At 37.4% G+C, this 11777-nt stretch overlaps 1 protein-coding gene across 2 annotated transcripts; it reads right to left on the bottom strand.

Annotated features, from left to right (window-relative positions):
• Positions 1 to 416: 416 nt before the first annotated feature.
• Positions 417 to 11158, bottom strand: LOC149182632 (uncharacterized). Of its 2 annotated transcripts, none has more exons than XM_089416904.1 (4): positions 10936 to 11158; positions 10275 to 10500; positions 6432 to 6515; positions 417 to 1369 (listed from the first exon to the last, which is right to left on the bottom strand). In XM_089416904.1, the coding sequence occupies exons 2-4, from the start codon at positions 10431 to 10433 to the stop codon at positions 848 to 850; spliced, it is 765 nt and encodes a 254-aa protein (XP_089273030.1). In that variant the 5' UTR covers positions 10434 to 10500; positions 10936 to 11158; the 3' UTR covers positions 417 to 847. The 2 variants fall into 2 exon arrangements, with proteins under 2 accessions (XP_089273030.1, XP_089273029.1); XM_089416903.1 differs by having other exon boundaries at positions 10275 to 10493; positions 10936 to 11157.
• Positions 11159 to 11777: the final 619 nt, after the last annotated feature.

Below are 11777 nucleotides of genomic sequence, written 5' to 3' on the forward strand. Positions count from 1 at the left end.
AGGCCATGTGACCTAAGATGTTCTCTAAAGTTGGACAGCTTGGAAATGCATGGTTTCTGTTGATTCCACTTTTCCCACTGGGATGTGGACTTACAAAGTTACTCTAAATAGGAAGAAACCCACCAGTGACATGCTATACACAAAATATAAACATTTTCCTCAATTGAAATGAAAGCAGAATTTGTAAATTAAAGTAAGATCATTTTCTGTCGATTCCAATTTGCCCCACTGGGATGTGGACAAATTATTACAAAAGTTAAACTAGATAGAAAAAATGCCATCAGTAGCATGATATATACAAAATTTAAACATTTTCCATAATACAAAATGAAAGCAGAATTTATAAATGAAAGTAAGATACGTAGATACTTCACATGGTAATTTCTCTGAATGACCAATCAAGCATCAAATCATGCTGAAGTTCAAGCTATCAATTATATTGCAATACCAAAATACAATGCCAATCGAGAGACTACTCATTTTTATCAATCCATGTTTGAACAACAAGAGATATTGAGGAACAATTTATTACGAAGACAAAAGTTACACCAGGCTTCAGTATATATCTATACGTCACATGAAAAGATGGATTCTGTTGTCGAACACACAATGTGTATCTCACGCATGTCTTATCCAATTTGCTAAGACCACCAAAGAATACATGTAAGTTATATCTTTCTCTATGTTGACTTTTAGAACTCAGCTTCAGGTCTTACTCCATCCAGCAATGCTCATTAGCCATTGAAGCAACGAATATAGCTAACAGGCCTCACAATCACAGCAAATAACAAACCACCATCTTTTAAGGTGATAAACGGCATCTATTTCATAAATGCACCCATGGTTTTCATTGGTAAAACCCATGGGCAGGACTGTCTGGGTGCATGTCCATACTTGAATCATTCTCACCATATGAATTCACATCCCTAATTTGATGAGGCTGTTGCCCATAGGCATTAGATAGTGAAACCATAGAATTCATGACATTTGATTCACTATTCTGTGGACCAGCCAGAGTGTGTCCCCCATGAAAAGCTCCTTGGTCCTGATCCGTGGTAGCCCCCATCCTCCTTCCTCCATTCCCTACTTGTGAAGCATTATTTGCAGAATAGTAGCCTCCCTGTGCCATGTGAAATGGTTGAAGACTCCTCCTAACAGGGCTTGAAAGGGCATTTGAGAAAACAGAATTTTTGTTTTGGTCTGAATGAACCTGTCTGGGTCCTTGCCCTATCATTGCTAAACCAACTACTCCAGAGGAAGTTTGTGTGTTGGTAACGGAAAACTGATTTTGTTGCTGAGCATGAGGTTGATGCTGGTATTGTGCTGCAGGTGACATGGACACTTCATCTCCTCCATAATCAAGCTCATTCTGCAAAGTAAGATATATAAGTAAAAAGTATCCAGAACTGCGGAAAAAGTTATACCAGATCACTTCAATGCTGCAAATGAACCTGTTGATATTCTAATGTAGATACTTTATTTATAATTGAAGATGCCCACGGCCTATCCATATATAGCGTAGTTTCAATATGTAAAGCTATATTTTGCATCACTCCCTAACTAAACTATAGTTTCAATACCTAAGGCTCTTAATTTTATAGTACATTAAGCCACCAATGGTGAAACCTAGGATCTGACTTGATACAGAACTTAAGAAACATAATGCTAAGGTGTAACATTACTGGCAATTTGTATGAAGACAATTGATCAACGTGAAGAAATCTCATGTGATATGAAATTGTGGCAAGCATCATTGAGATGAAGCTACAAATCATACTACTTTCAATACTGAACCTTCTGCATTGCAGCTTAAACTAAAGGCTCGTATACAGACAGAAATTGGTGTCAGCAAAAACATGAGGTGTTATACCACATGCAAGGAAAATGTCATGTGTGGGAAAACAGCTTGATGACTACCACATGCATACATGAGAGAACTGCTTGATGAAATAGCATCACAAGGAACAAGACAATAATAGAAGGATGGAGCAGTGAAGAAGGATATAAACTATTTCACCTATGGATCAACTATAACCTTGTTAAGTATTTATATAGCCTATAGAGTACGATTTCACAGTGTTAACGGGCTCCCAAAACCCAACACAAAATAAAATTACTTAACATGATGATCAGAAGGTGTAACATTACTGGCAATTTGTATGAAACTGTGGTAAGCATCATGAAGATGAAGCTACCAATCATACCACTTTCAATAATGAACCTTCCGCATTGCAGCTTGAACTAAAGGCTCGTATACAGACAGAAATTGGTGTCAGCAAAAATATGAGGTGTTATACCACATGCAAGGAAAATGTCATATTTGTCCCTGTGGGAAAATAGGTTGATGAATACCAAATGCATACACTACTTGATGAAATTGCATCACAAGGAACAAGGCAGTAATAAAAGGATGGAGCAATGAACAAGGATATAATTTATAGTTCACCTCTGGATCAACTATAACCTTGTTAAGTAGTTATATAGCCTATAGAGTACGAGTTCACAGTGTTAACCAGCTGCCAAAACCCAACACAAAATAAAATGACTTCTTGAAATGAATCAACAAGAAAAGGCAAATACACGGATACATTTTAGTAATATGTCTATGTTAAAAACAATGAATTACAGAACAGGCTCACTTTATGAAAATGGAATATTTTCATGGCAGACTTACATTGGTTAACACACAGTTTACCCATCAATTTTTGTTATAATTAGCTACTCATATTAATAATATACAAAAAATGGTACAACAATATACCTCTTCTCCTCATAAGGCTTACAACATAACTAAAAACATGAAAGTTGAAACAAACATGTAGCTATTATAGCAACCCATACTATATCTGTTGTCTTCTCTTCCTCATATTCAGCAGTTGTCTTCTCTTCCTCATATTCAATAATAACTTCAAATCCCCAAATAGCTTTAATCAAAGATTCATATTGTTGGTCCATGAAATTCAATCTGTCCAGAATTACCTGCCGTTGGATTCCTTTCTCCTCCACAACCTAGGCAATGAAAGACTTAATGTGCCATTAAAGCTGCACCAATTTAAGCATTTGGTATCAATACTTCCAGACATACATGTATTCAAGATTCAGTTAATAAGTTTCGCATCTATCTGCTCCATAGAAGTATGCCTCACTTCTCTTGAACCAGGTTTTCAATGCACTCAACCTCTTAACCAGGTTGTCAATGCACATCTGAGCTCTAGTCATCCTCTGCTCATGAACAGGCACCTTCCAGTTCCTACAGGATCCTAGTCTGCCACACCGTACCGCATCTCCTTTTCCTTCTCCATCCCCTAAAAACAAACTACCCACCGCTGAATTTTCAAGCAACCCCAATGCAAAGGACCCAAACAACAAGTTACAACAGACTATATCAAACAACAAGCTACTCAAAACCAGCCACTGAATTAGTAATAGACCACCTGCCACCAAGTTGTTATGTGACCCCAAAGCTAAGGAACCAGATGAAAGGCTACAACAAGCTACCTCAGAGCCAACCTGTGAAACATGAAACGAGAGTCACTTGCCAAACTACCCAAAAAGACCAAAGAATCGCCCTCCATATCCAACTAGGAGAGCCACCCCACTCATTCTTAACATTCCACCAGCAAAAGTCCACAACACCTGCATACTTATTTCAAGCCACATAGTCGCTCAAGCAGAACATGCACAGAGGGGCTTCAAACAGTGTTTCAATACCTGTGATTTAATACGGTACAAAGTAATTTTATTCTGCATTAAGAAACCATATTGGTGAATTGTGTGGACTCTCAATCCCTCAATTACAGATCACAACTCCCACCCCAAAACCATGCTTCAAACAAAAGCATCCAAGGAGCACACAATCAGGAGCAAGTTCCCTGCAACTATGGAGAGTGCAATGCTTCTTGGAATGCTCCTGAAGCAGGGAGCACACTCCTCGAATGCTCCTTATGCACTCGTCAGCTCACCTATATGCTAGGTGAGATGAAAAGGGGAGGTTTAGAGTTTATTGAAAATGCAAGGGAGAAACAAGAGCACTTCTCCCCCAATATTTTCCTCATTACATTCATCTTTGTGTGCTTGAGCTTGGAGTGGGAAGCTTGGACTTCTTGTTAGCTTTTGATAAAAGAGAATTTGTGAGAGCTTGGAGGAGAGAACAAAGGCTTCCATTTATACTACAAATAGTTAGGGAGCTAAATAGGCAACCCAAATCCTATTCTTTGTAATCTTTTGTATATCCTTGTGTTGTTTGTTTGTGGATTTTTCCTTCTCTCCACTTTCCTATTCCCTCTCCTCCCTCATTTTATTGTAGGTTGTTCATCTAAGAAATGGTCTTGAGAAAAATGATCTTGTTGTGGTTTCTGGGTTCATTTTTAATTCTCGTGGTATTGGTGGAGAATAGGTAGCAAAGAAAGAATGACAAAAATACATCAAGATAGAGGAAGTTGCACAAAGAATTCTTCAAAAAAAAAATCTTCAATCTGATGCATCATCTAGATTTGGTGGCAACACATCTGCATCGACTAGTGCTAATGGAACCTTACAGAATGTAAGGGGTGGATCTAAAAGAACAATAGCAGATTTTCTTGATTTTGGTGGTAGGGATGAGGTGGATGCAAAAGTGGTATAGTTTCCCCCTATTGGCATGATATGGGTCAAGCCATCCAAAAGAACCCCAGGGAATACAAGAGCCCCGAGTTAGAAACCAACATTTTATAAATGTTCTTGCTGTGTCAGCTTGTGGTGAAATGTTTCTTGTAGCACATGACTCTTCATCAATCACTTCATCTGCACAAAACATTTCAGAGCTTCTACTAACAACCATTAATGACGTTTGTCCTTCTAATGTGATTCAAGTACTCATTGATAATGCAGAAAATTGTAGCAGAGTAGGAAAAATCATTGGGCAAGTTCATCCTCACATCTTTTGGGGTATTTGGTGCACATATTGAACTTTTTGTTGCATGATATTGTCAAACTTGTGGATGGATTAATGACTTGTACAAGAGAGGGAAAAAACTCATTAAACATTTGTCATTGGGCGCACAAGGGTCCATTACTTTATGGCACTTACTCTAGGTGACATCTACTTAAGATCACAAAGAACAGATGTGGTAACTATTTCCTCACCTTCGAGCACCTTCTGAGAGTACAACCAGCTTTGAGTGTTATGGTGATAAGTGATGACTGGGATGACTTGAACATTGATAGAGATTGTTCTCATGCAGTGAAGAAAATTGTTCATGACAATCATTTTTGGTCATAGGCTTGGTGTGTTCTGCAATTCTCTAAGCAAATTTATAACATGATTCAATCTGTGGATTCAGATAATCTAACCACTGGGAAGCTGTATGAGCAAAGGGACAGCATGCTATGGAAAATTAGGACCATGTGGAGGTGCACCCAACAAGCAGGGTGGTGCAGAGAAGAAGAAAAATTAGACAAATGAGAATAATCATTTCTCCTTCTTTAGCAAATAGCTTAGTTTAGTATTTTGGACCTTTCAATTTTCATATTTAAAATTAATGCAAGAGACCTATTTTGTGAACATAACTATTTGGTCATGTTAACAGTTGGTGGATAACCCATTTCATTCCTAATATATGGCTTAAAAAATTGTTAGTTGTTTGTAATTGCTAGATGGTTGATGCTTGAAATATTGATCATCAATATAGCATGGATGCCATCTCTAAATTCATAAGAATGTAGTATTCATCTACTAGTAGCACAAATGTGCACGTTTTCATATATTCTGCAACTACTTTGGCATTCTGCATGTTTTTCTTGAATATAAATACTACTTAATGCTAACAAGAAAGTATCAAGGATATCTTTTAAGAGATTTGGCTTCCTTGGCAAAAGGAGGTCCCAAAAGCATTGTGTCAGCAACAAACTACAAATGATAGAGGATCCTCATCACTACGGAAGTCAAGGCCCTTTGGTTACCTCCTCTAACCACATGGCACAGACCCTCCCTAAGCCCTCCACCATGAGAATGAAAAGAACAAGGGATAGAGGGTCCACTTGTTTGATTGCTGCATCTTTCATCGTTCACTCTGTCATTAAATGACGTTATAAAATCCTCCAGTTTATTCATCAATTTAATAAACTCTAGATGCCTCAAAAATTTCTAAATTTTGGAGATTTTTTTATCTCACAAGGCACCTCTTAGACACTAGTTATATTGATGTTCCATGTGACAATGTCCCCACATTACATTTTGATGTAATTGCTTATCATATTTAATAGCATAAAGTTGGATCATTTTCAAATATCTGGTCAAAGTAGAGTCACTTATCTTCCCAGAGATATTTGGGAGATAAAAATGGCTATTTAGCACCAAATATCAACAAAGCTAAAAGAAAATATATCTATATGATCATTTATATCGAACTTGAGGTAATACTAAAAAAAAAAAAACAGATTTAGTGCAAAACCTGAAGATAACTGAAAATATCTGGCAATGTTGTTGCTCTTGATCCTGACTCTTGTCCTCTCAGTATCCATTGGTACAATTTCTCCTGGAAACAAATTCCACATTAAAATCCCATACCTCTATGCACCATTCTAAGGACTTCAAAGTTCACATACAGGACCTACAGTTAATTGATATGAAATAATTATAATATAAAAATAAACAAGAAAAATATTAATACATTGGAGATTTCAAATTTCATGTTCAACCTTACATAAAATTTTAATATATACAAGTGACAAATTTCTAAATGAATCCAAATATTACCCTTAAAAGCATACAAAATAACCGATAACTTGGATGAAAAACAAAAAATCAGCAAGTACAATAAACCTCGATGGGGAAAATTTTCACAAAATTGGATTCAAAATTGCAAATCCAAGTTTGGCTCAGGCTAAACCAGAAAAACTCTTTTCCAGCCCAATCTGAGTCAAACTCCCAATTCAGCAAGTTTGACTCATGATCCATGTGACATTGGTTTGTTGTAACACCCTAGTTTGTTCCAGTTGGATTGAATCCCTATAACAGTGTTTCTTTAATCTGCACCCTCAAAAGAGAGTCTGTTTAAAAGATTGTCCAAGAAGCTCAACATGTTTACAACTGTGTGGATAGCAAGACTTTCGGGCAAAGGCATTGTGTCCAAAACACAGAATTGAGGGCTTTCCCTTGATGTCTGGCCCAGAGTCAAAAGACTTGGACAATCCAGCCCCTTGCTTTTCAAAAAGCCAATGGCATCCCTGAGGCCAGTCATCTGCAGTCCAAGGAACATGGCCACTCCCCTCAAGAAATGGTGACTCGGGAATACAACAGGAGAGCCCAGTGCCCTGCACCTTTTTGGGATTCTGAAGGCCTCTCCATCTCCAAGGAATCTCAGAAGAAACCATGGGTTCATGTCATAAATGATTATGTTTCTCTCATATACATGAGTGCAATGACCAACCTGATTGATGACTGGATGGTCCACTGGAAGGCTTAGTAGAAGATAATATAAATAGCATCACTAACTCAAATTAAAGTTTTTGTTGCTTCCCAAGAGCCACCATAATCATGCAAAACAGTACACCTGAAGAAGCATGTTGCAGGAAAAAACCAACATGAGCCATCTTACCGTCTTTGGTATTGTTGCATATGCTTTGATTCTAAATAAACAATGATGCAAAATTTTAGCCCAGAGGGGTACCTCAAGTGGTTGAGAGATTTAAGATTCAGGGGGTATCAGGATTGATCCCCTGGTTCAGGCACCATAATCAAACTTAAAGTAGATCTTTTCAGAATCTAAGCTTGATAGCGGAGGGTAGTTTGAAGCCACAAATCAGCTGATCCACAGAACGGACAATTTCAGATTGAAAGGAAAACATCAAAAAATGAAAAGCAGGGCATATCAAAGGTTGAAGAAGCTAATATCACTATAGAGGAAACAGATGATATTGTTAGTTCAGCCGATAAGATGGCAAGTTCCATGCCAAAATGGCAATAAACCACACCAGAAGATGTTAGAAAGATAAACTTCCATGGGCTAAGTGGTAGACAAAAATGGGAAGAACAAAGGGTAAAGATGAGCAGAAGAAGGCAGCTATGAAGGCTGAACTCATAAAAAACAATTGTAGGATTTTGGCAGAAATACCTCATGTATTATGAAGAAACTCTCATTAAAACATTTATCGAACTGACACAAACAGTGCCCTCCTCAATGGTCAATTGAAAGAGAGAGTTCTTAAAAAAGATTTCAAGTTGTACATATGGAAGGCCACAGCACGTGCTAAAAAAATTTGTTGAACATCAGCTTCACATGGATTCAGAATTCATCCTTTTAATCCAAACCTCTCAATATCGCATGTGATATTACTGTGATACTAGTAGCATATATAAATGGTTTTTTTATAATCAACAATAACGAGGCCAATGCTATTCAGAAGGTAAAATCTGATTTCTGTATTATTTTTGACATGCTGACTTGGACCTCTTAGATTACTGCATAGATGTAGAGTTGAAGGAAAAACTGAGAAATATGCTATTCTGTATCAACCAACATATGTCAAAACATTGTTAGAAAAGTTCTATATGGTAGATTGCAAATCAGCTTCTATATGAGGGAGGTTAGCTGAAATTGTCAACCAATATTGTTTTAACTCTGACAAATGAAACAATATACAGACAACTGGTTGGCTATCTGATTTACATTACATCCACCAGGCCAGATATTTGTTATGCAGTCAGTTATGTTTCTTGTTTCATGACAGCACTTAAAGCTAATCACTGAAAGCTACAAATAGAATATAGTGGTACATACAGCAAAAAATGGATTCAGGTATATATATAAAACAAAACAAGGACTCTCCAGTTAACATGATTCACAAATTATGATTGAGGGTGCTCTATTAATGACAGAAATTCAACAAGAGTGTATATTTTCAGTCTTGGTACAGATGCACTCTCCTCCACTTAACCTAAGTATAGTGTTAAAAAAGAGCACCAACAATAACAAACAAAAACAAGCAAGAAAACACCAAAAGGGGAAGGGGGACAGATTTGATTTGACCTTTAATGTCCACAAGAACAACTTGAACTGAAATGTTACTTCTTCGACAGAGAAACCATGAGACACTAAAATTAGTGTCTTTCTCCTCCAGAGCATCTCTTTGCTGCTTTGGCTGGGCAGCCTTTCATGGTCCATTCCTTCAATTTTTCGCCCTTATAGCAGCAGTATTCTTACTTCTTCCAACTCTACTGCATAAAGCCCAGTTTCTGCCAGCACAATTTCATAGTGGGGAACTTAACACACAAAAACGAGGTTACTATGTGTTCATGTACCTTCTTCATTTGTCCCCGTCTTTGGGACACGCTTGGGAGAGGAAGCAAAGTAACAACAAAATCCTAATTTCGAAGAGGAACTAGGTCTTGATTATGCAACATTAGTAACCAGACCCTACTTACCTTGAGGCTAGAATTTGAATGTATTCAATGGATGAGTGCGAGAATTGCAACTCTAACTTGGTTATGGAACTCTTAAGTCCTATTTCTCTCTTATAAGTTATGCATTTTGAAAGTCTCACCTGGAGGCAAAAGGAGTGGATTACATTCCAATCTGAAAGCATTTCCCAATTCACCAGAAACTATAAATGTGGGAAGTTCTGTGGAATACCTTACCATGTTAAGTTTTTGATCCAGGCATACAATAAAAAGAGATACTAATAGATGTTCAAAACCCTCTATCCGCACAGTCATTAATAGCTTACAACTAGATTCTACCAACATCATTACCCTGGCCAAACAGGCTTTCACCATTAGTGCTTATGCACGCATCACTTGCCAAGTAGAAAACCAGTATTGGGGATTAACCATCAAAAACAGGTCAAGGTCCCAATGAATTTATACATTGATGATTAAGCAACCCATGTATAATGCAGTTTTGTATCCTACAGCTTCAGCTATAAAAATACTCTTAAGAAATCCCACAGCAATAACATTTCATACCTTATGATTCGCAAACACAGGGGTGGGGTGGACTCGCTTGACGGACTACAAAACTAAATTCAATAAAAAATAAGTTCGCTTGGACTTCAACATATGAAAGCATACAACCCGACTACCAATTGGATCGCAGAGAACACAGATTACAGAGACTCAAAATGCAAAAAAAGGCCAAACTATGCCCCGTATCTTGATCCAATGAAAGCAGGTTTGCCACACAATGTATGGAATCTCAACATGATAACAAATATCAAATGGTTGCCGAACACACAAAACTGCATCCATTCAAATGCATGCCAATCACAAACCCTTAATAACAAGACCAACTGCTTACCAGACCATGCCGCTCTCCGGCCTGAAATGCAAGCTTCTGCTGATGTTGGGCCTGAGTGTAAAGCTGTGACAGAGAATTGGCAGCACCGCAAAAGGTTGTATACATGGTCTTCTCAACCTCATCTAGTCCTGTGTTCTCTGACTTCCTTTTCTTTGCCATTTCTCCCTCTGGTGGCCTGGTTTCTCCCCCTAATACCTTAAATTTAACTTTAGCAACAGCCTGCAATCTGAGAAAGCGCGTCAATATCATAAAATCAAGAAGGATCAAAAGCATGCAAAAGGGGTATATACATATTCAAGGCAACAGTATTTCAATACCCCAATAACAGTTAAAGAATGGGTTTTCTTGAATATAAACGCCGAGATTAAATCGCCGATCAACATAATCATTTTCTGATGCCCTCAACTTTCGCATTCATGGATAACAGGTGGGGTTTAATGAATAGGATTTTATGAAAAAAAAGTTATTTTACGAACTGGGTATCTCACATACGGATACAGAAATTGAATTGGTGATGAATAGAATGAATTCCCATTGTACATAAACACAGAACTTCGAATTCAATAAAAGAAGCCAATTTCAAACAAAAATATATTGGAAAAAGGAAAACAGATGAAGAAACGAATAAGAAGATTTGCGGAAGGAATCGATTGCTTCTTACCTGGTCTTGGCTCTGCGAGTCCCTGCCTTGTTGAACCCAAAAGAATTAAAAGAATTTATGTATATGATGAAAACTCAGGGAGAAAGAATTTCGGAAGGGTGATTGTGTGTTCACAGATTTTATTTGATCGATTGATGTTGTTTAAATATGTGAAAAGACCTAAAAAAAAGGAGTGGTGAATGGTATGGCTTGGCAACCATACCCTTCACCCACATTATTTTCTTGGGGTCATCTATGATTGTGTGGAAATCATGGGGTTCTAAGAAAGTTGAGGGGTCCCAAGAAGGCACCGAGGCAAGTTTGATACCACTTTTTAGTGTGAACATAGTTCTGAAAATCGAATTGGATAAATACCATTGTCCTCGATTTAGGAGAACTAAATTATGGTGGGGCAATATTGAAGGAGTTAAGGTTTGCATATAAAGCATCATAGTTGATGAAACTAAATCATATATATGGTATAGGGAAGGGTAACTAAGCATCATAGGTAATGAAACTAATTCATATATGATGTGGGAAGTGTAATTGTGAGGTAAATTGTTAAGGGAAGTTTACAAATTAACTTTAAGCAATATAAGGGGAGTGGAAGTTTGTATAAGGGGAGTGGAAGTTTGTGGTACTAATGTTTTTCTTTTTAGTGAGTCTATGTGATTTGGACAAAAATTTATTAGGAGTTGTTTGACATGCAAGTACCATAACATTGACGTGAGATACCATGGTTTAAGGTATGGTATTTAATTGTAATAAGAAGATTGGAGTACACAAATGCGACTCTAGAGAGATTTTATGCAATGGTACATGAAAGATAATTTGATTGACCTTGGGGTCAAGTGTGTAAACTC

The sequence above is a fragment of the Pinus tabuliformis genome, chromosome 3_2 (genome assembly GCF_031772625.1).
Source record: "Pinus tabuliformis cultivar Carrire ecotype Pingquan chromosome 3_2, CPIR1, whole genome shotgun sequence".
Lineage (NCBI taxonomy): Eukaryota > Viridiplantae > Streptophyta > Pinopsida > Pinales > Pinaceae > Pinus > Pinus tabuliformis.

Bases quoted from the DNA above. Each gene is read 5' to 3' on its own strand.
- LOC149182632 (XM_089416904.1), bottom strand. From the start codon at position 10,433: ATGGCAAAGAAAAGGAAGTCAGAGAACACAGGACTAGATGAGGTTGAG. The intron at 6,516-10,274 runs GTAAGCAGTTGG...ATTTGTTTCCAG, and splicing joins CCGGAGAGCGGCATGGTCTG to GAGAAATTGTACCAATGGAT. The intron at 1,370-6,431 runs GTTTTGCACTAA...CTTACTTTGCAG, and splicing joins ATATTTTCAGTTATCTTCAG to AATGAGCTTGATTATGGAGG.